Source organism: Alternaria burnsii (genome assembly GCF_013036055.1).
Source record: "Alternaria burnsii strain CBS107.38 chromosome Unknown 725, whole genome shotgun sequence".
Taxonomy (NCBI): domain Eukaryota; kingdom Fungi; phylum Ascomycota; class Dothideomycetes; order Pleosporales; family Pleosporaceae; genus Alternaria; species Alternaria burnsii.
This window is the reverse complement of record NW_024066123.1, coordinates 597,232-620,564: the sequence shown is the minus strand read 5'-3', so window position 1 is coordinate 620,564 and position 23,333 is coordinate 597,232. Positions and strand designations below refer to the sequence as shown.

General features: G+C 49.3%; 8 protein-coding genes across 8 annotated transcripts; 6 read left to right on the top strand and 2 right to left on the bottom strand.

Annotated features, from left to right (window-relative positions):
- Nucleotides 1-1,037: 1,037 nt before the first annotated feature.
- On the bottom strand, nt 1,038-1,517 carry GT037_009825 (uncharacterized protein; the record flags this gene model as incomplete). The annotated part of the gene is made up of 1 exon (XM_038934872.1): nt 1,038-1,517. The coding sequence occupies one exon, from the start codon at nt 1,515-1,517 to the stop codon at nt 1,038-1,040; it is 480 nt and encodes a 159-aa protein (XP_038782673.1).
- A 901-nt stretch (nt 1,518-2,418) lies between these two features.
- Nucleotides 2,419-3,189, top strand: GT037_009824 (uncharacterized protein; the record flags this gene model as incomplete). The annotated part of the gene is made up of 1 exon (XM_038934871.1): nt 2,419-3,189. One exon carries the CDS (start codon nt 2,419-2,421, stop codon nt 3,187-3,189), a length of 771 nt encoding a protein of 256 aa, XP_038782672.1.
- A 63-nt stretch (nt 3,190-3,252) lies between these two features.
- GT037_009823 (uncharacterized protein) lies at nt 3,253-3,879 on the top strand (the record flags this gene model as incomplete). Its single annotated transcript, XM_038934870.1, has 1 exon — nt 3,253-3,879. The coding sequence occupies one exon, from the start codon at nt 3,253-3,255 to the stop codon at nt 3,877-3,879; it is 627 nt and encodes a 208-aa protein (XP_038782671.1).
- Nucleotides 3,880-6,048: 2,169 nt separating this feature from the next.
- On the top strand, nt 6,049-8,183 carry GT037_009822 (fungal-specific transcription factor-like protein; the record flags this gene model as incomplete). The annotated part of the gene is made up of 3 exons (XM_038934869.1): nt 6,049-6,133; nt 6,184-6,316; nt 6,365-8,183. The coding sequence occupies 3 exons, from the start codon at nt 6,049-6,051 to the stop codon at nt 8,181-8,183; spliced, it is 2,037 nt and encodes a 678-aa protein (XP_038782670.1).
- Nucleotides 8,184-8,199: 16 nt separating this feature from the next.
- Nucleotides 8,200-12,237, bottom strand: GT037_009821 (metallo-dependent phosphatase; the record flags this gene model as incomplete). Its single annotated transcript, XM_038934868.1, has 5 exons — nt 8,200-9,753; nt 9,814-9,929; nt 10,569-11,283; nt 11,331-12,176; nt 12,223-12,237. 5 exons carry the CDS (start codon nt 12,235-12,237, stop codon nt 8,200-8,202), a joined length of 3,246 nt encoding a protein of 1,081 aa, XP_038782669.1.
- Nucleotides 12,238-12,686: 449 nt separating this feature from the next.
- GT037_009820 (s-adenosyl-l-methionine-dependent methyltransferase) lies at nt 12,687-14,046 on the top strand (the record flags this gene model as incomplete). The annotated part of the gene is made up of 3 exons (XM_038934867.1): nt 12,687-12,735; nt 12,831-13,057; nt 13,111-14,046. 3 exons carry the CDS (start codon nt 12,687-12,689, stop codon nt 14,044-14,046), a joined length of 1,212 nt encoding a protein of 403 aa, XP_038782668.1.
- A 979-nt stretch (nt 14,047-15,025) lies between these two features.
- GT037_009819 (uncharacterized protein) lies at nt 15,026-19,273 on the top strand (the record flags this gene model as incomplete). The annotated part of the gene is made up of 4 exons (XM_038934866.1): nt 15,026-15,453; nt 15,503-16,444; nt 16,529-17,799; nt 17,859-19,273. The coding sequence occupies 4 exons, from the start codon at nt 15,026-15,028 to the stop codon at nt 19,271-19,273; spliced, it is 4,056 nt and encodes a 1,351-aa protein (XP_038782667.1).
- A 1,108-nt stretch (nt 19,274-20,381) lies between these two features.
- GT037_009818 (uncharacterized protein) lies at nt 20,382-22,181 on the top strand (the record flags this gene model as incomplete). Its single annotated transcript, XM_038934865.1, has 1 exon — nt 20,382-22,181. One exon carries the CDS (start codon nt 20,382-20,384, stop codon nt 22,179-22,181), a length of 1,800 nt encoding a protein of 599 aa, XP_038782666.1.
- Between the last annotated feature and the right edge of the window lie 1,152 nt (nt 22,182-23,333).

Below are 23,333 nucleotides of genomic sequence, written 5' to 3'. Positions count from 1 at the left end.
TTATTTTAGCTTCTTACTAGATCTTTTTATACTTATTAAAAAGGATAATTTAAATAAAATTAGATTAAACTTATATTATTACTTATAATAACTAGGCTTCTAGTTTTAAAGGTCTTTTAAAATACTCTAATATAGTATATTAAAACTAGCTAATAAAACCTAGATTGTATATATAATTAAGTCTATTATAGAGTTTTATAATTTACTAAAGAATAAAGCTAATAAGTAGTAAAATAATAATAACTAGGTTTTTAAAATCTTTATACTTATAAGCTTAAATAAAGTATTTAAATTTATATAAATTTATTACGTAATAATTACTAAGCTTCTATACACAGTATAATTAAGTAATAAGATACTTTATTTAATATAATAGAAGCTTATAAATATTTAGTAGTACTTAAAATATATAAAGTTAACTTATACTTCTCTAAGCTTAGTCTAAACTAAGGTAAAGTAAACTAGATTAGTACTCTTTAAGGTATTAAATAGAAATATTTAAATAGAAAATAGTTATTAATCTAAACTAATAAACAAATAGTACTAATTTAATATAGGATATAGTAACTATTTACTTTTTAATATTAGAGATATACTATTAAACCTAACTACAAAAAGTATATTAATAATATTTTTTTAACTTCTATACTTTTTATAACTTATTATATAATTTTATTTTGTTTTTTATTTAAAAATAGTTCTAATAGCTTTACTATTCTAAGTAGTTTTACTATTCTAGATATTAGATCTTAGCGTAATAGTAGTTACGTTACTTAGTAGACTTTACACTAGTTACTTTTTATTTACTAATACTTATTAAGAAGTATTTAGTTTTAGTTACTTTATTAAGTAAGCGAAAATTCTTTTTATTTATAATAACTTACTTTAGAAGTATATAAAAGAACTATATATAGTAAAGCTTTATTACTTTATATTTCTTAAATTACTAGACTAAAAGGTAGTATATCAGTAGTATTTTTTCTTAATATTTTTTCTCTCTATCATTCCTATGGTCTGAGGATACAGCAATTACTAACTTACTTCCCCTTTCTCCGATACGGTGTCGCCAGTCCTCCACTCAGTCTTCCACCCTGCACATTCCACTCGGCCGCACTCGCCGCTCCAGCCCTGTCCTCGGAAACATCATAGGCTCTAAGACTTCTTTCTTTGAAATCGTTCCAGCGCTCGCGAAACGTTTTCTTCTTGCGGTCTGCTCGTCGCTGAGCGTCTAAATCGGTATATTCAGAACCAAGGACTGCCGCGATGGTACTTGCGGGTGCGCCAGTGCTGTGTTGATCTCTGGGCTTAGGTCGTGATGCAGGCCTCTTTTGCAGTTCATTAGGCGAAGTGGATTGGTAATTATGGTAGCTTGGTGGCTGGGCTGATGGCTCAGCGTCGTAGTATATTGGTGGTGTCTCGTCAGAGCCGACATGGTTTCTGTGAACCTTGGTGTTCATGTTGGCATCAGTCGAGTCCGATTTTTCGATGCCCTGGGTGTGATCCGACTTCGCGCCCATGTTTCGCCTCAAGAGGGTGTCGCAAGTGTTTGCTGGTTTCGAAACGCTGTCGATGTAGAGGCAGTAGCTTTGTGCATGATAGCTGTAGAATAAGTGGGGCCTATAGCGCCAATGCTTGGTTGACGTATGGTGGGGTGACTTGCATATAGAGTACGTTAGCCAGCTTCCTCCTACCTCGCTTTGCTGACACTGCTGTCTTTTCTTGAGGTGGTAACCAGATCTTCTCAATATTATCCTTCTCTATTGTTCAACGATGGGCAGTTGCTGTATTTGTAACGATTTTCATCCAGGTCAGGGGACTGAGTACCCTGTTGCAACCTGGCTGGCCAATCTTCTCGCTTCTTCATGCCCTCACTGCAACCTGGTAGTCGAGACGATTCAGGCCCTGGACCCACAATTCTTTGCGGACAACTATGAGTGGAATTGGATACATTTCAGTCAAGAAGCCAACGTCGTTCTTCAACTTCAGATATCCGAAGACATCGGTCCGGGCTACATATTCATGAAATCTGCATGAAATGGGAGGATCACGCTAGAGATGGGTCTGGACATGTTCCGCTCTTCAGACCATGAGTTGCGGGCTGAAGGGCTGGACAGTGCTCGCTTCCCTGTGCGAAGAGAAATTGCCCGTGTTCCTGGCGACAAGCTGATGTGGGACTTCGTGCGGTCATCGCTACGAACATGTCTAATGGAACACCCTAAGTGCGCTGAAGCACAAGATTCTTCCTGGCTTCCCGAAAGACTGCTATGTTTGGAGTGGAACAGCGGCAGTCAAAGCAGCCTACGACTCGTCGAGACGCGAGATAAAGTCCCCCGAGGGCCATGGATTGCTTTGTCGCATTGCTGGGGTTCGAAGCGTTTCACGTGTACCACAACCAAAAACATACACAACCACAAAAAAATGATTGATGTATTGACCTTGCCGCCCACATTTCAGGACTCAATCATCGTAGCCCGAGAGCTGGGAGTATCCTACCTGTGGATTGATAGTCTTTACATCATTCAGGACAAGCAGGATGACTGGGCACGGCAGGCTGAGCACATGGACAAGATATATGAGAACGCACTGCTTGTCGTCGCAGCGGTGTCATCTGACCATGGCTCGGTCCCCTTTCAGGGTGCAGAGGCTCCCTCAACAAGATCACATTACCACACCGTGAATATCGGTCTCAGAGCCACAGACGCGTCGGGCGACGAAGAGTCAACAAGCTGTCCCAGGGCTAGAAGATATGAACCGTTTTTCAGCCCCACTTGGATTGATGGACCACTTGAAGGGCAAGCGTGGGCATGGCAAGAGCGTCATTTTGCTGTGCGTATCCTCAGCTTCACGGACATAGAAGCCAAGTGGCGTTGTAAGGTCACAGTCGCGTGCGAATGCCGGTATGGAGACGACGCATATCAGCAGCGGGACGAACATGAGGCGACCCTTAAGGACCGGCACACTTGGATCGGGGAATATTCGACACGAAATCTCACATATGGTACCGACAAGTTACCCGCCATTTCGAGTGTCGCTTCACGCTTGCACGCTACATTGCAGTCCAACTACTTGGCTGGACTTTGGGAGATGGAACTACCATTCAATCTCGGCTGGTATCGCGATGAATTCACCGATGGCCCGAGCTTGAGAGCTCTGATTAGACCCACAATGGATAACGAGGTCCCGTCGTAGTCATGGGCATCTAATGCTATGCGATCCATGAGGGTCTGGTCCTCTTCTTGGTTGCTCCCGTCTATGGATCCCGGGCCCGAGCCAGTATTGGAATCCAAAGTCGATATCCTTGATATTGACTGCATTCCAAGCGCCGTTAATAAGTTCGGGGCAGTGCAGGCTGGAAGTTTCATCCAGCTACGCGCACATATGGTCGAAGCAGTCATGTACTACGACGACCACGATCGTGCTAGCGTATGTAAGGAGGGCTCCAATGCACAGATTATTTTCCCGGACTGCAGCATATCTTTCAACACGGACTCGAGCACAACTGGAACACATGTGAATCTCCGACGTGATCCTTCTTCGTTCCTGGGTAATTCGGACCATATTCAAGTGGACAGCGCAACCAATAAGAAGAATCATGATCCGGGCACGAGAAGATGTGGAACAGTGTTCTATCTATTGCTATTTACTGGGACATGTCAGGATGAAACTGGTGCTTGCATTCTTGTTTTGGGGCAAATCATCGATGGGGGCAAACTCCGCTATCAACGGTTGGGTCTCGGCGTCACGTCACTGGATTATTGTTCAGGACCGCGATATCGCAAGGATTGGAAGCCTTGGCAGGCCTGGGAAGCCCTCGAAGAATGGTCAGAATGGGAGAAGTGGTTTGCCGATACAGAGCCGGAGGTAGTCAAAATCGTGTAAGGTGCGTTCAGAAGACTTTCATTCCAGGAGTAAACAACCTATTGTCTTGGAAAAAAAGAGGCTGCCTTGCACAAACTTCTCAATGGATATAAGGTCTGTACGGAAGCAGTTTACGCAGGGCACCCGTCTCCATTGTAAGTTCTACAGACACCTCTGTAAACGCGATTGTCAACGGGATTACCGCCCCATTCACGACATTGTTCATCCGTCCAAGCGGCTTCGCTCGTAACACACTAGCCACAGTTCCTAGTAAACGCTTTTTCCTTCCAATTGCCAATGTCTGCGGCATGAAAGAGAGTTCTGTAGAAGGACTAAAGCATGAATGATGGAAAAACAAACCGAGATGGAGTTTCCTATCTCGCTGAAACACTCCCTTCCGCCTACTGCAGCACATGAAATACTGGAAAAGACGACCGATGGGCTTGATTCAGAAGCCGTGATGCGACACTCACATATCCTCTGCTCACCTGTCAGCTCAACTTGGCCGGTGACAGAAGATGCGCTGTTCGATTCGTTAGCCATCTGCTGATAGCGCGAGTCATTGTCGGGCGTGGAAGCTACGTACCTAGCGATGATACTGGCGACGAAGATTGAGAATCTCATGATATTTGTCTCTCAAATAGGGGTTAGTGTGATCAATATATGAAATACGCAGACTTGGAGAGGAGTTCTGGTTGGCAGCTCACTGTACTCAAGCATCTGCGCATAGCTCTCGAGCGCACAAGCAATATCTCCATGCCCTATAAAACTCTCTCCTCTTCTTGCAGTGTAAGCATGAATACTTCCAGGCCGCTCGCCAACGTACTGCAATGGTCTTCCCCCTCTGCGATAGCCATTTTGAGGAACGGACAGACAACGTGATATCATTCACGCAAAATCTTGTCGTCCTTGAGGCAATTCTGTTTCCTCTAGCTTTTGATTTCATTGAGCACCTGTGCGTCGGAAGCTACGAGCGCTATTTCTGCAGTTTCGGGATTCGTCTAAATCATGTTCAAATGAGACAGCAATATGGCGAGAGATGCACTGCTTGATAAGAGGGGGCTTTCAATGTGGGTGTAGGAAATTCATTATGCAGAGATGATTCTGTTAGCCAATATGCGTTCGGAGGATCGTTCTGGAAATACAGTCACAGTATAAAACCTGTGGTGGAGGTCTTCGTCATAGTGGAGGCGCGACTGTCATAAAACATGACTGAATCTAATCGTTTTCTTTTGGTACGTTGAAGGCCCCTGTAGCATTTCAAGGACGTCTGTAATGAAGTTCTTACAGAGTATAATCGCATCACCTGTTCTACGCTTGAGGTCTACAAGCCTAAAGACGAAGATGGACAAATTTTGTTCCAGTGAAATCGGCGAGAATGACCCCACATAGGAAACAGGTTATAAGGAGAAATCGGAACACGCTGATTGCTAAATATCAAGGTAGTACTAGCATAGATTATAGACTGCGTACTGATAGAAAAGGTCTTGCATGATTCGTACAGACTGAACGGATATGAATGACATGGAGCAAGATGGTAGTCATGACACTAATCTCGGGGGGTGTGTTAGCAATAGAGTAAAGTTTTGTGACCGTGCTGATCCTTATGGCTGAAGGGTTGTTCCCTTAATGATAGATCTTGCAAGTCGTCTTTGGAAGCCTTGCTTGTAGTGCCCCCCTAATGCGAATGTAAGCATTCAAGTCTGGATTTTTACAACAGGATAGTCTATGCCAATGACCACAGCTTGACTGCTGCTTGTCTAACCAATAGAATAGTGTGAGCAAACCTCGGTCTGGAGCTGAAATTTCGCGGCTGGTGCTTATTTCCGGAAGCTGCGCTGTATAATTTTGCGTGCGCATCTCAGTGATCAAACCGTGTTACCATCGCAGCATGGAGATTTTCCGCAATTTTGCCTTGAGCTCTCGAGCTGGCAGAGCAAGACCCTTGACGGGTAAACAGGATGTTGGTGCGGCACATTAGCTCATGAACGGCTTGATGTGCATGAACCACCCCACTTTGCCGCTGCTTTGGGTTAAGCGCTGATATTCCGCGATGGCTGGCTAGCCTCCTCACAATCTCATCATGTCACGAGCGCGAACGCGAGCACGGTGTTTTCAGCCTGAATGTCGTGTCGCGAAGATCTCTGACGGTTTCATCCTTTGCAGGTCCGATGGCATGGAATCTTGGATATGTCTCCACTGAAGCGTCCAAGTGAGGATGCGGATCATGAAGATGGACGCCGACCTGCACCGCGCACTCCGAGAATTAGAGCCTGTAAGTCAACGCGCCCCACTCTATCGCGACTCCTTGCCCATGCTGTATAGGTGCGGAGTGCAAACGGCACAAGATCAAGTGTGAACCTGTCGACAATGAAGCAAAGTGCGCAAAGTGCCTGCGGAGCGGAACTGAATGCGTCCCATACAACCTGAACCAGCGACTACTAGACGAAGATGCTGCGTAAGTGCTTTGAATACGTGTCTTCAGCGCCGTCGCTAAGTACTTCAGTTGGAAATCCAATGCGACAGCCGAACTGGGGCAGCTGCGCTCGGCGGTGCAGCGTCTTCTTCAGCACAATAAACTTCCGAGCTTGGATAGTCCAGTCAGTCAAGGCTCGCCTCAACTGCCTTCAGGACGCACGCATAGTATGACTATCAGCCCGACAAACATGATGTCTGAAAATGGACACTCTACGTTCGTCGTCCCACCGCCTATGGATATGACGAGAGACACATCTGTAGAGCGTGAGTCGGGCGAAGAATCCAGCTTGGTAACAGCGCCCATGAGGAGTCTATACGACCTTACGCGGATTCGGAATCTTCGGAGCAGCGTTCGGTGGAAGCCGAATTCCAACTCTGTTGAGGAGGACTTCATAGCTCAAGGTATCATACCTTTAGCGGAAGCTGAAGATCTATTCCGACGGTATATGCAAGACATACGTCTCTACCTTTGGGCTGGTGTACTCTTCCCATATGACTCTTTGGAAGCAGCTCGACGTCAGTCCACGCTTCTCACCGCGGCTGTGCTTACCATCTCAGCGTTGCATACGCCTGGTCGAGACGAAGCGTTGCAAAAATGCTACAACATCTTTGTATCGTTAGTCTACAGTACCTTTCTTGCTCGGCCTCAGAACCTCGATGACATCCGTGCGTTAACTCTTGCTGCCTTCTATCTCTCCAACCTGAGCTGGAAGTTAGCAGGACTTGCTGTGAGGAATGCCGTGGAGATGAACTTGCACATGTCTTACCAGAGGCTAATGCGAGGGCACGAAGAGCAGCGCGACAATGTCCGCCTATGGTATGCCCTGTATGTGTGCGACAAACAGTTTAGCATCGCATATGGACGTCCATCTATCGTTCACGAAGATATCGCGATCAAGAACATCGAACAATTCCTCGACAGCCCAAAGACGACGCCAGGCGACATCAGATTGGGAGCTCAAGTTACTCTATTCAAGATCTTGACAGAAGCATACATCGCCTATGGCAGCGATCCAGAACAACCACTTACGGAGCCTGATTTCCAGCAACTCCGCCTCTTCAACTTTGCAATCGAACAATGGCGACTTGCATGGCAGGCTAGATCCGCTGATAGCCCATCTATCGGATCATATCCATCAAAGGGTGTAGTGCTATACTATCACTTCGCTAGGTTTCAGCTCAACTCTCTGGCGCTGCGTGCTCTGCCTCCACCCAGCGCTGCAACGTCCGAGTCGCTCTCTTACGACCGCCGCGAAGCAGCTAACATCGCCATCACCGCCGCCACAAGTACACTTACCCTCATCTTCGAAGAGCCAGATCTCCGCAAAGCAATGACTGCAGTCCCAATCTTCACGCACACCATGGTCGCATTCTGCGCTACATTTTTGTTAAAGATGGCGAAAACCTGGGGAGGCATGGCACAAGTACAGTCGCCAGAGTGGGCGACGGAGCCCGTTGGACTAGGTCTCAATTTCAACATCAACCAAGTGCTCTCGCTGTCGCGACGATCGTCTTCTTTCTTAGCCAAGGTGGCAGAAAACCTGAACGAGAAACATATTACCACACACATCGTTCAAGGAATCAACGATCTGCTGAAACGACTCGATGTTGTTGGGACCCCTTCTGGCTCAGTCACACAAGGCGGCTTTCCAGCCGCATCGCCAGCTGCTACGCACATTTTTGATCCCGTTAAGGCCGCTACAGCGAGCAATGACGAAAGCGTCGACGCGACAAACGAGTACAACATGTACGATCTGATTGGATCATACGGCTTCGGTTTCGACGAGACATTTCTGGGTCAAGTCGCTCCGACCAATTTGGACTTCTGGCAAACAGAGCCCTTCTGATAGGAAAGAATATAATTCACAATTTCGCACGTGTCGCTACTTCCGTCATCCCTTCCTTCAGTACACGTTTTAAGATCTTACCGCTCGGACTTTTCGGTATAGCCGGCACGAAAACCACGCCGCCATCGAGCCTTTTGTACTTTGCCAGCTTTGCCTCGACCCAGCTCTTGACGTGTTGTTCCGTTAACTCTTCATCTTTCCCTTTGACGATATATGCTCTAGGTACCTCCTCGTTACTGCCACATCCGCTAACTCCAATGACAGCGACATCTGCCACTCCCGGACATTCCAAAATCACTCCCTCTAGCTCCGCCGGCGCGACCTGAAAGCCGCGGACCTTGATAAGCTCCTTCTTTCGATCAACAATGTACCACAGTCTAGTTCTGCCATTACAATACAGTACATCTCCTGTCCTGAAGTAGCCTTCGCTATCAAAGTCTCGCTCTCGCGCCACACCAACATATCCACTCGTGATTGTTGGCCCTCTCACAGCCAGCTCACCCTTCACGTCGAAGTTCGTGATATCCTTTCCGTCATCATCCAGCAACTTCACATCCAGGTTCGATAAAAATTTTCCCACACTGCCTGTGTCATCTATCTCAGGCCAGGGAAAGATGGACCCGAAACAGCTCACTTCCGTCATTCCCCAGATCTGTGTAAATGGTGATCCCGGTGGAAGTAGGTCTTGGAAGCGTTTCTGTGTGGTAGCGTCGAGATGTGCGGCTCCGCCAACCGCCCAACGCACAGTTGCCAACATCCTCCTTTTTTCTGCTTTGGTCAACGGGATTGCTAACATACTGGTTACCTGTGGGGGCACGAGGGTTAAATCCGTGATTGCATGCTTCTCCGCCATCTCAGGAAACGTTCGAGGTTCGTACCGCCGCATGACAATCTGTTGTTGTCCCGCGCGAAGAGGGGAGAAGTGCGTCGACGGCGCAGTAGCAGCATGGAACATTGGCAGCGCAATTAGACGCTTGAGAAGGTATGGCCGCGGATTCGCCTGGAAGACCAGTGTATGTTGCGCGATGAGGTTGTAATGCGACAGTTTCGCCAACTTGGGCAACCCCGTCGTCCCGCTGGAGAAGAACAGACCAGCGATCGTACGCCGGCTCGTCTCCAGTTCGTCGAAACGCTGCCAATCGGCCTCGCCATGCATGAGCAGTGTACGCCAAGACGTTTTGTCGTCTGCCGCTCGTTGTGGTGGAAGATGAAGACTAGTATCGTCTAGCATTAAGATTCGTTCTCTAGGTAGACCACATTCCTCCGCGGCCACACTCATCCCATTTTCCAGCACTTCTGTGTCGCAAATCACCATCTTTGCTGCGCTACTCTTCAGCGCGTGTTCTATCTCCCATCTCGTATAACCTGGGTTTGTGCCTGTGTAGATTGCGCCTGCACCTATGATACCCAAGACAATGATAGGGTAGTAAATCGAGTTGAAGGCATGCACTAGTACGACATCGCCCGTCTGTATACCCGCATGTTTGAGTCCGGCGATGAGTTGGCGAATGAGGACATGAGCCTGTGCAGCGGTAATGTGGTGTGCTGGGTTGTTGGCGTCGATATATATCTGAAACCGCGTATTAGTATGGTGGGAACAATACAACGCGAGGGTACTTGGAGAGCGTACAGGTCTATCTTGATCGAAAAGTGGGTCGTCATACATCCACGACAGGATGTCTTTTGTAGGAATGGGTAGACATTTTTGGGCGAGAAAAGGCATATCGAGGACGATGGTGAAGAACCCTGAGAAAGGGTGTAGTGAACACGCAGGTTGATAAAGATATCGTCTTGGGCCCATGCCATATTATAGCTTCCCTGTGACTAGTTGCAGGGCGTATGTATGCATTCAGCGCTATTTGCTGACTGCTTCTTGTGTTACTCAGCTTATCTCCTACGGATATAGCGTTGTTATATATGACTGGTTCCGAATCATGATGCCGAAACATTGGAACCTTACATTAGGCCTCCTGTCACGACTAAGGCGCGTCTATCGTCAGCGCAAGAAAAGCTTGGCTATTGCTTTTCGGTGCTTATCACTCCGGAGCAGCTGGGATGAGCACTAGCTGCGTTTGCAGAGAGGTTCAAGTCACGTCAATAATTTTGTGAGCGTTCCTGCCAATTTCAGATGAGATTTACTCGAACTTGCGTTTGTTGATTCAAATCTGCTATTCCTCATCTTGTAGCCCACCTTGGGGACGAACTCTAACAACATCTCCAAGAGCTGTGATTTTCCGAACGCCCATAATAGTACTCCTAAACGCCTTGATATGCGATTGTTTGCACCAATTACTCACGCGTTTCACGCGTCGTTGGCGCTTTGTCTCCCTATGACCCTTCCCGAATCCACAATGATCTGCGTATCAAGTCTCTTCCCAGTGTCACCATATTCCAACCGCTTCCACGTCACAATGCGTGCTTGATTTGTATCGATTTCGAACACGCGTAATCGGCGGTGGTAATTGTTGTAGCCACCATAGCCACCAAAGCCACTGCCACCGGCGTAGCACATCCACAGTTCTGGATCGCCAGTCTCAGGTTCTTTGGAAAGCGAGCAGTAGTCGTTGACGTGGTCGTGGCCACATGAGACGGCACTAATGTCATATTCGACCAGCGCGTCTTTGAAGTGGGTGTTGAAGGCCGGGGCAGTAATGGGCTCAGTCCAGTTTCCAACGCGTTCGTTGTCGACGTTGCCATATTCTGGAAGTGGGATGTGGATGAAAGCCATGTTGAGATGCTTATGGGTGTAGTGGCTGTGCGCTTCCTTCAAGCCCTGAGCAGTGGTCTTGAACCAGTCGATTTGATTTGGCTTGAGCCAGTCGTAGCCACGGTAGTGGGTCTCGTCTGGCGAGTAAGAGTGTGTATCGAGGAAGTATAGGGTTAGGGCTGAGTGTTTGCTGCTGTGGGCTTGGATCTCTACAAAGTAGTTTCCGACGCCATCTATCGTGTTGGGACCGGGCTCACTAACGGAGTAGGGTAGGGAGTCGTACAGATCCATTTGCGCGTGGCGGGAGAGAGTGCCTTCGTCATCGTGGTTGCCGAAGATGGCTGCGTATGGTATCTTGCGCTCTGCGAGGGGGTCGACAATCTTGAACAAGGCCTGGAGGTGGTTAGCTATTGTCACTCTTGAAATAGGATGTGCCTTACACTTTGGACATCAGGTGCTGTGTCGCCATTGACCTGGTCGCCAGACAAGACGACAAAGTCTGGCTTTTCATCATCGAGAACTCTCTCGACAAACTCTATGGTCCTAGGGTCGGCATCGCAGTGTCCGCCATTGTGGCCCTTAGGCTCCGGGTCTCTACAGTGACCCAGGCCAGTGCTGAGATGCAGGTCGGATATCTGCATGATCTTGAATTTGCCATCCTTCCTGATCTTGGGTACAGGCTTCTCCACCTTGGCTGCCGGGCCTCTTCGTATGCTGAGGCGAGGATCGGTGCTCGCTTTGCCCGTCTCGAGATGCAGGGCTCCGTTCTTGACCAGTTCCCAGCCAGGACGTGGCTCTACTGCATCAGCGCCAAAAAGAATGTCGACGGCCGTCACTGCCTTCTTGGAGTCGCTCGCGTGACGCTTCAGCGAGCGCTTGATCCAGATGTCAGCTGGCCGTGACTCCCATTTCTCCGACGCCTGGGCTTTCTCGCCCACAGAGGGGTCAAGCTTGCCTGTGCGAACATCGATGATGACTTTGTCTTCAGTCTTGAGCTCCTCCTCTCGCTTGCGCTTGATGTGGACGTATGCCTTGGTAACCCATCCCGAACCGAGGTGCAAGTCCTTCTCGATGCGATGCCACTTCTTCTGGTCAAGCATGCATTTGGAGAGGGGATTGATTGTCGAACATGTCTGCACAGTGATATCGGTGATGATGAGGCCGTCGTGGTGCAGTGGCATGTGACTGTGGACAGATTGAGGGAGGACGCGGTAGCGATTATCGAGGAAGAATACGGTGACGGAGACGACGATGGTAAGGGCGATGAGCTGTATGCCCGTCCGTACCTGTGGTGGTTAGTGCTGACTAGGACGACGCCGTCTCTGTACTCACTATGCGGCGCGTCATGGTGGAGGGTCTCGGGGGTGTAAGTAGTGGCGCATAGAGGCAGGGTCGAGTTCAGCAAGTGTGTGTTTCACAGCAACGCGAGCTCATGTCCATGACATGGAGGCGTTTGCTGGAGAGGTGAGGTCAAGGTCTTGGAAGTGTGCAGGTGGTGCTCCATGGTGTTCTTGGCTAGGCCGAACCTTGGAATCTCAGATGGTCAATGGCGATGCAGGCATCAGAGCGTCACAACGCGCTCTTCTGGGCTTCATAACTGCCGATAGGGGAGTCTTGGTTGACTCGAAGAGAATTCAAAGGTATAAACACAGCCTTGAAGTTCCACCTTCTGCGCAGGGCTGACCAGATACCTGTCTGGAGACGCCGGCACTCAGTGCCTCGGGCGGTCGCGGCTCGCTTCGCGGTGCGGAGAAGGCGTCACCTCCGCATCTGCACATGTTTGCTCTGACAAAGCCATGCGATTTTCCTCCCTGCGCCAGCTACAACGTGCTGCACTACCCCCGCGTGCGCGACACTTTACGAGTAGCTCCTGCCTGTACCGCGCATTCCAAGGCAAGACCTCCGCTTCCACCACTCCGACTCGGCTCACAATCGCATAGAAGGCGATGTTGTGCTCTTGCGCGAGGCCAAAGAGACTCAGGATGGCCGCCTCGTGAAGCTGCAGGCCTCCAAGTCGACCGGCACGCACAGGGGCGTCATCAAGCATAAAGATGTGATTGGGAAAGAGCCGCGCCAGATTGTCCACTCCCACAAGGGTGCCTCCTTCCGCATCCACGACCCTACACTGGCCGAGTACGTCAGACTGACTCCACGCCTTGTTACTCCAGTGCGTATTCGTATAGCCTGCTCGCACCGTATACATATACTAACATCGACTAGATCTACCCTTCAGATACGAACCTCATCGTGTCCCTGCTCGACATTCACGTTGATGCTCCCTCCACTAGCCCAAGCACCGAACCACCATTCGAGATACTCGAAGCTGGCACAGGCCACGGCGCCCTGACGCTGCACCTTTCTCGCGCCATACACGCCGCCAATCCGCCGGTTCCGAGAACACCTTCATATGTATCAACTGAGGAAGAACCCGAAGACGCAGTATACCTCGGCGAGTCTCTGTCAGACCTACAAGAGTCAGGGCTCGAATCATGGAAACAGGCTCGTCGCGCCATCGTACACACGCTCGACATATCTAGCAAACATTCCAAACACGCAAAGAAGATTGTAGAAGGCTTCCGACATGGCATGTACGCGGGTAACGTCGACTTCCATGTGGGCGACGTATCCGAGTGGATAGCCAAACAAAAAGTCTCAAGGAAGACGCAAGAGCCCTTCTTAAGCCATGTCTTCTTAGACCTCCCCAACGCGACTAGCCACCTTGCCAACGTCGCTCCCGCCTTGCACCCTAATGGCTTGCTCGCCGTCTTCAACCCAAGCGTCACCCAGATCGCCGAATGTGTCCAAACCATCCGCGAACAAAGGCTGCCATATCTGCTTGACCAAGTCATTGAGCTTGGTGCAGGCACGATTCGCGAGTGGGATGTTCGCGCCGTCAAACCCAGAGCACCCAAACAGGATGCTCACACAAAGCAACCTTCCGAACCCTCGATTGACGAAACTACCGATTCAGAGTCAAGCCAAGCAGCACGCGACACTGAGCTGGCAGAAGAGTTGACCAAGGAAGACGACAAATGGGTCATGGTGTGTAGACCAAAGGTCGGCCACCAAGTTGTCGGAGGTGGCTTCCTGGGTCTATGGAGACGTATGGACAAGACTGGAGCGCCAAAGCTCCAAGATAAAGAGATTGTAGAGTAAAAATACAATTGAATTCTACCACTAGCCGCATCGTGTCAAATTCGCGGCATATAATCTTAATGCTTCCACACATGCCGCTCACGTTTACAGTCGTTCAAACTGATGGTAACATTTCTTTGCTTCTCGTTTTGGATTCGCAAAGGGCCATGACCAGCGAGAGCAACACAGCTACAGTGAGCCAAGATTTTTCTGTGCGGTTGAAGGATGGGGGAGATGGGCCTGCGAGAATGTATGGTTGCTGATCAAGTAGCTACAGCCTGATTCCAAGACTCTTCTGAGGATATCAAGTGCAGGGATAGAGAGGAGGAAATGTGTTCGATCAGGATTCCCGTGGAGGCTGTGGCGCTACCGTTCTCTCTATTGCGTCAAGTAGCGAGATCTCTTACAAGCACCGTAATAGCTAATCGGCAGCCAAACATCAGTGGGGTCCTGCTCATAGCTACTGTAGGACAAGATACTGCGATGCGCTACATGTGTGTTGTGAGCGCTTCGACTCGTTGCCTCACTGCTCCAGAAGGTGCGGTATTGACTTGTCCCTGGTTGCACAGTAGCGAAAGGTTGACTGCGGCATACTTTCAGCCTTGTGTCGTCCATCGTCCATCGTCCATCGTCCGCAAGGCGTTCTCGTTCCATGCAGCCACGAATATGCAGCATGTACGCCAGGCTCGTTGATGGCCCAATGAACGACATATATAATTGGTGGGCGCATTAGAAAGTCTTATCCTTTCTGGAATTGGCCAATGAGAAAACAGCATATCGATTCAGCTGAGGCTGAATCGTGCTAACATGAGGTCCTCGTTGGTGAATTGTACGGCACGTCCATTCCAAGTAGGAGTTTTGCATCAGAGGACGACATTCTAGCCTTTGTAGCGGTATGACCTGACATTTGCATTCATCAGCGGAAATCGTCTGTTCGTTGATTCTTAGTGGCTATCATCGCTCAGCCCTATCTTTCCCACTCGCCTTGACCCATCACAACATGGACACCCACGGTGTTAGCCATACGCGACCTCTTCTCGACGATTCCTTTGGCAATCTCAATCCTGAACATCATATCTTACCAAAGATGGACAAACCTGTGTCTCAACCACCATACGCATATGTCAAAGCAGTTTCGCTATTCGGGGATACTTTCCTAGGTACTCCTCCTCGCAAGATCAGGAACTTGTCAAGGCTCTTCAATAGCCTGGGTTTCGAGACGGAGACGTACCCCATCCTTAGTCACCACGATCTTGATGAAGTAAACAATATTATACAGTATGAGCACGATTTCCTCACACGGGAGAAGCGTGTTCTTAATGCACCTTGCCTGTTGATCATCCATTATGTTGAGCATGCAAACGAAAATATCAACCGATACTACTCTGGACCTAAAAAGCCGCAGTATCCATCGACAATCTTGCAGCCGTAAGTGAGCCGAGACGGGTAGAAATGTTCTTTATCTAATTACATGCAGTCGCCGCGTAGATGAGCCACACCTCGAATGGTCCAAAATACAAAGAATATTCGGGGAAGCTACGTTCGACCTCCTTTTCATCTTGGATTGTCCGCAAGCTACTTTGAATGCCGCAACACGATCAAGGATCCATCATGATAGTGTCTACGGTCGGTTTGAACTACTTGCAGCCACAAGCAATACAGCTGAGGCCGAAAAACTAAAAGGCGACTCTTTTACGGATGCTATAACCACCATAATGGGAGACATGATCACGAAGTATGGCAGAATTGACATCGCTAAACTCTATGCCATACTAGTGCAGCAAGCCTTTGGTTTGGATACCGTTCCTTTATATGTCCCTCTTCGTGAAGGCGCTTCTAAGCGAACTATCGTACTTGAGAGATTGTCGGAGCTGGGAGAGGAAGAACAGGGAGTGGACGTGTGGAAAGAACCTATGGTCCCCGGCCCTATAGCTAGCAGAGTCTCGCCAATGCCAAGTTCTCTCCCATACTCTGGGAAGGAACAATTCCAAAACAACACATTGTCACAATTCCCGAGACGCGGGTCCATCAGCTCTTTAGACGATATCCGTATTCGAATGCAGTCATCACTTTTGGAAAGTACCGACGCGATTCCGCATACTCGGGCGTCGACTGTCGATACCTCCCGTGTCCGTCCGAGCCCAACAGATGGAAGGAAGCCTTCCTCGTTGGAATCTCCTCCATCGTTAGGAGAGAGTCTTGTGGTTCCTCCAACGAATATCATCGACACGGGTTTAGTCAACCGTTTTGTCCGACGATTGATCAGTGACTCAAAAATCATTGTCAGTCTTGGGTCCCCAAGCGAAATCCTGCCGCTTGAACTCGACAACTGGCTGAAAGTCTTCGCGTGGAGATTGCATGAAGAATCAACAACGCCGCTCGAACGGAGAGCATCATTACATCTCTCTCAGCAAAGCAAGTGAGTTTATATAGCATAAACGGCCGTTCACCCTGCTCTTTTCATCTGTTAACCACTGGTCATAAGCTGAGACGTACTTTGTAGCCAGATCGTCAGCGCTATACGCAGAGGCGAGCATCCTGAAGAAGACGAAACCGACGACCGAAAAGATTCCACCGAACGCTCGCCACCTGCACAGAAATGGGAAGCTCCAACCTCATCTACTCAAAGAGTCTATCCGCCGCAATCTGATAGGTACGATGAATGGATCTTGAGGTCAGATGCGTACCACTGGCTTCTCGCAAAGCTTAGAACTAGGACTCAAGTCTGCTGTCCGGGTCCGAATATCAAGGATAAAATCGGATCGGACATACTTCGCGAGGTTGTCCAGAACGTACGTGGCCAACATTCAGCGTCGATCGTTCGCATGCAAATTGATATAATCTGGGAGCTGGCGAAGTACATTGAGTCACTGGGATTGTCACCTTCTCCAGACATGTGCAATCATATATTATGTTTGACAGGCTCACGGAATGACCTTCAGGCAGTTACAGTGGCTACATATCTCTGCCATACATGGCCAACCACTGGCAAATGGTTGGAAGGTATGCTGTTAGAGCGCCTACGTTGCTGCTCAGGTCAAATACGCTCATGTATGTTCCGCATTAAGCTCTATGCTTCTCTCGCTGATGTAACCTTAGACGTCCTTTCGTCTACACTTCATGTAAAGCTCAACGTTACGTCTACTGGTCACTGCTCGATAGAGGCTCATGGTGGCCCATACATGGTAGCCGAATTTGCAGAGCAGGTCGCATGGCTAGCGGCTACACTACGTTTACCACCGCCACAAGAAACACCCGTTATGGTGTCACTGCGTATGACAACCTTATCAGTAAAAGCATCGACCAATCAAGATTATTCCACAGAAATCACGATATCGAGTAATCTCACCTTCGACGTTCAGGATGACAAGGAGCTTTTTGTTTCGGTCAAAGGTATCTGCTGGACTAAGCTCTTTGCAAACCCTATCATAGTTAGCGGTTATCCTATACTCCGAAAGTCGACGCCAGCTGCAGGTCTTGAGGCATCGCTAGACACTATAGCCAGCCTCTTACAAGCCCAACAAGTGGCTCTTCTGGATAACAGGATCATTATGAAAGGTTTCGACACATTGCTGGTTGCTACTGAATTTGTCACGGACGATGATCTCATTATGTGGCATGCTTATACTAGCAGCAAACCGGGCAAGCGTATATCTTACTACGACCCTCGGATAAAGGAAACGATCTCGAACGAAAGACAGTTGCCTTTACTCCGCTCACTGGGAAACTGTCGTCATATCATTGGATGGTGCTCTGAAGCGGCAGACTTTTGCGGTAAGCCAGAAACCGGGAGTAGTGCAAATACAACAGCTCGGTTCTAACCATGGTACCAGGTCATCCACAGGCTGATCTCGATGTCTCCGCATCTGGAACATTGCCATCTCCTTCGTACAGTGTCATCGACCGTCTATACATTGAAGGAGGCATGTATGTGATAGGGGGCTTGAATGCACGAATCAACCAGAGAGAGCAACCAATAATATCTGAAGAGGCCCGTGATTCTTCCCAGGTGCTCGGTTGGCTGAGTGAGCAGTTTGTCAACTTTTACGACGTGACAGACCGCAGAGCCTGGCTAGTGGATGGTGCTTCGGCATTACTCCACCTGGTCCGAATCTCTCTGCAATTGGACGAGACCGACCCTGACAGCCCGTATGATTGGGCCTTTGACAAAAGCCAGCTGAAAGAAAACTGGGTCGATCGGGGCGGGCGCGCTGCAGCAATACGCACACTAAAAGATTGGGAGAACCGCGCGCTGAACGTCTACATAAAAGACCGCTCCTTGGGAAATGGCCAGCCAGTCGACACGTACTCAACCTTTGGAAACAGAGTGGACAAGATACTCCATACTTTAGAGCTTATCATCGAAGCCCGGACTCGTGTAGCTGCAGAAGGAGGCACCAGGGTCAACCAAAGTTTGGACACACGGAAAAGCATTGTGGGTTTCGACATCCTCGATCTTGTGAAATCTCGTCCTCAGTTTGTTTCTCGCATTGAGCGATTCGACTCTGGGGAGAACGGCTGGGTCGATCTGTTACCTAACATAGGTGTGCTCACGGTCTTTGGGAAAGGCTTCGGAGATCTCATCCGTCCTAGTAATGCTGACGCTATGTGCGCAGCATGGCGATCCATTCCTAAGGGTGGAAACCACTTGACTTCTTCCATTTCAACTATTGCATTGCTGTACAAGGAAAAGCTACAGCAATCAGGACCTGGGCTGGAACCGGGAGGTTTAACGCGCAAGTTTGATTGGGTATCGCCATGTCGGCCTTTCGACTCTTGCCGGTGTCTAAAGGGTAAACAAACCGGAAAGCTAGAGCATCACGATCCAGCGCAGTACATTGTATCCAAAACATTTTTACGGACGCGAATACTGAAAGAGGTAGTCCCTGTTGATATATCTTCCTTGACGGCAACTGGCGCTGTTGTGTTTGTCAACCTCTCAAATTCAGGTCGTCGCATTAAACCCAAGACTGTCAAAGAAACCGAACACCACTTACAACAACTTACAGTGGGCACTGCATCGAGTAGCGGTAACGGAAGCCTGACAGCCTCGGCTAGCCAGTCCACTACAGCTCAGTCGTCAGACTCCACAAACGCGACCGAAACAAGCGCATATGTTGCAGATCCGGCGACAGGTCAGGGTCTAAGTGGACCAGTTGAGGACCAGGGCATATCGGCCAAGTGGAAAGAAAAGATGAAGAAAAGGCTGAAGACATTTTATCCATCTCAAAGGCATCCGGCCCCATGATCCAACGAAGCACGACCTAGGAATAGACCACACTACGACTCACACTAGGAGCTCAGGAATATTTTCGGGTTGTTGAAACTGACTTGTGGATTTTCTGAAGCACAATAGCGGCTTCTCGTTCTGTCTGATGCGATTCGATAAGATCGATCATGGTGAGACCAGCGGCATTTCGTTTGATGCCTTTGGTTTGACGTCTGGTCTGAGTTGTTGGCGTTCTTTTCGAATGTGAATCGCGCCGAGAATATTTTTCAGCCGTCCTGGCGCCTATGCAATGTTTTTGTTCTTCAAGGTACCTAGTTACTATCGAATCCTCCAGCGTCAAACAGCGTTTGGTCGAAGGATGATGCACTATGTTCCCGCGCGTCCACGATAAGATCACAGTTTTGTTCTCATAGCCTGACTTCCTAGACTTGAACCACTAGGAGTACCTCGCTATTAGAAGTTTGGGTCGTGTTTTGATTGCGCATGATCCTGATGACGTCACCGGCGTTGCGTGAATGGGTTTGTCTGACGCGTTCATTCGCGACTCCAACTCAGGTGTTCGCGGCTTGCGCACTACGTGTCGCCGCAGTTCATGGACGACGCGGGCTTTGAGGTCGCCAGTTTGACGCGACAGTTCCGTCGAGAGAACAGCGGGCGGTGAAGACTGTGGAAGAACGAAACATCGTAGTTGCTGTTTGTGGAAGCGAGAAAGGGGACTGCCGAGCAGGGATCATCGTGTGGCAACAACGATATGGTTGTCAGGAAACAACTCAGCCATGCAATCTCAATGCTGTCATTCATGTATCTCCTTTCATCTCTTCTGGTTCGACTTTCGCTCTCATAGGGTACGATATTTGTTTGCAGAAGCGATAAAGGCTGGCGCGCTGTTATTGAAGTCGCGACATCTCCACAGTCGCGTCTTTGTTTCTTGATCACTGGCAATCACCTTGTATCAACCATCCCCACTACCCGACTACATACCCATCTGTGCCCCTCCACATACATGATTCGATAATTGTGCAAGGGCTCATTACTCATCACTTTCGCAAGATCCACGTCCACAAATCTTCGATCGAACACCCACACCTCGTCAACACAACCACGTTCACAACCAAACACCGACTGGATGGCCGCCAAATACGAGTCTGTAAAATGCAAATCATGTGCCAGAGTCCTGGCTGTGGTGTCTGAAACGGGACTCACACCGACAACATCGCCCGACACGCCACATGCAGGATGCAGTACATGTCAACAATTCGACTCTCTCTATGATGCGATTCGAGCTGCAGATGCTGATTGGGCTGTATTCGAAAACAAGCGCGATTCCATCACTAAGTCTTTTGCGCGAGAGAACCACATGAGAGCTCATATGGAGTTTGACAACTGGTTGATGACTGTTGAGGCGCCCGGATCACCAAGAGACGGACAGGATGCACAACTTGAAAACAGGGACTCAAACGACGGAGATGATACCAATCAAGATGAAGAGCAGATACCTGGGACTAAGCGACGGCGATCTCACTCTCCTACTACCCAGCGATTTGGAAACACATCTGGTTTAGCACCGCATGAACGAGAAGGTATACCGCTCTCACTCCGGCCATCGCCCAAACGATCACGCAGCGCAGCAGCATCAACAGGACGCAAGCGACTAAAGTTTTCGGATTCAGTCCAATTTTACGACGACTACAGGAGCAGTGAGCAGTTTCATCGACCGAGCGAAATGTACGTGCGGGGAAGGAACGCACCGCCTGAAGGATCGGAGTACATGGATACCAGCGGTTCCGGCCTGACGTTTCTCAAGTTCACCGGTATGAAGAAAGTCGGCGCCAAGTGGGTTGAGCTGAGCGAGGACGAGCTTGCAGGACAGAGCGAAAAAGCAAAATCATGGGCGAAATTGAAAAAACTTGCAGCTGCTGAACACGCAATCACTCAAACGGAAGATGCCGTAGCAATAGATGAGCTGAACCAGAATGAACGTGCTCCTACAGACGCTCGTGCTGCGAGACTTGCGCGAAGAGCTAAGGGAGCTTCGAGCGCTGAGCCAGCGCAAACTAGAAGTCTGAAAAGCAGACGGAACCGGGAGACATCACGAAAAGAGAAACAACCACAGCTTGACGGTGCGCCAGATGGTGTTGAAGAGATGACAGATAGCTCAATCTCTGCCTTAACAACAACAAGAGCACATGGCGATCATCATCAAGTTGACGGAATTCTAGGTCGAGTGGAGAATATTGGAGACGACGGTCTGGAGCGAAGAAGTGACGCTGTTCCAGAAACAGCAACCACAGCGGCGATGTGCGCCGATCAAGTGCGAGACGCTGCCAGACCCCACGATGAGCCCCACATGGATACGCAGGTGACTAGTGAGGCAAAATGCCAGGGCAATGCAGCTCGACCAAGCACGAATAGTGTGGAGCCCCAATCGACTGTCTCCTCCGAATACGGCTCACCGCAAACCGGGTCAACGGAGAATACTTCTTGCAAAGCTCACGATGCATCTGAAGTCGGCACACAAGGATTGCTGCCTGATCTGCTAGGCTTGCAGCCGACCCCGACTAATCATGAGAGTTTCAAGACGGCAAGCACGGAAAGCCCAAGTCAGCCTTTAGGCGCTCATCGCGATGCTTGTGAGGCTTCAATGCAGAGAAATGACTTTTCTCGCAACGATACAGGATTGGCTGCTCAAACGAAGCCTGCGCCCTTAGAGGAAATACTGGCGATAGAAACTACTGGGCAAGAGCCATCCGCGGAACAGGAGCATTTAGTCAAGGATTTGAACACGCTCCCGTCACCCGATGATGAGCCTCAGGAGCAGGGCCATTACAATGCGGCTACTGCTAGCGTTGCCATACCGCAAGACCCTGATCGCCATGCTGCAACCAGAACTTCTACAGAAGAGACGCAGATCCTAGCAGGGGCGTGATCGACGTAGTTGAGGACGCTTCGAGTCAGAATCACGCCTGAGCATGCAGCCACGGCCAGAAACGACAGCTTCCAGAATCAACGTGGACTCTTGAGTAGGGATAGATGAGGTGGCCTCGATGGAGCTGGGCTACTATGTGGGTACTCTGTGTATAGCCTGTCTAGCGGCAAGCCTACGCCGGACACTTGCCGTTGTCCCACGTGTCGGCGTCGACGCCGTGCCGCAACCACGTAAGCCCTCGTGCATGATAGTATTTACAATAATCGATGTTTAACTCCTTCTGTCTATGCGACTTGGCTGACAGTACGTGTTGGCTGATATCAATGTCTGTGCGTTCGGGTTGCGAAAGTAATGTTGGTACTGCCACATTCGTTCCCATGGAACAGATGAGGAGAAGTGGTATCATATCTACCCATTATCAGGTAGCTCCTCCAACGTAGACACTGCTATGCGTCGGATGAGCATGGATTGCGGGGTTAGGAGATAGTAGAGAGGTGGATCTGCCCTCTGCTATTTCCATGGCACGACTGCATCACACTCGCCTCGAATTTCGCGTTTAGGAATATGATGTATCCGGGGTCGACATACTATGCATGATTTCAGCTGCAATCGTCGGAACCAAGCTTTTCTGAAACAGTATACCTAGGACATGCTCCCCAGTGGACGGGATACGCTATACCTGAATCGCGGATCGTGGCGACTACAATTTTCTTCACCGATCAATGCGTGAGCGGAGCAGTACATGCCCAAAGAAGCAGTGTTGATTGCGGCGGAAGGGCCGTTCCAGCTTAGCGGGCAACAGCGTCTGGGTGTGTAACGTATGATTTTCTGATTTCTTTTTGCTACCAGATTGCCGATACCCGTGCGTGTTGGTCCAAATCTAAGGCACGGTGTTGATCAATGCTTGTTACTTGGGGGGCGGCCTCTAGCCTCATTAGGTAGTACACGGGCAAGAACGACAGTATGTTGAGGCTCGCTGGTATACACTGGGCTTTGCAAAATGTACAATACGGAAAGAAAGACGGGAAGATTCACATCCGCTGTGCGCGTTGCATTTCAATAGCCGCCCCTACTCAAAAATACCCTCGTACACTATTGCGTGCTCGGCTCTGAACCCGGAAGTATATCCTGTTCCTCTTCTATCTCAATCTG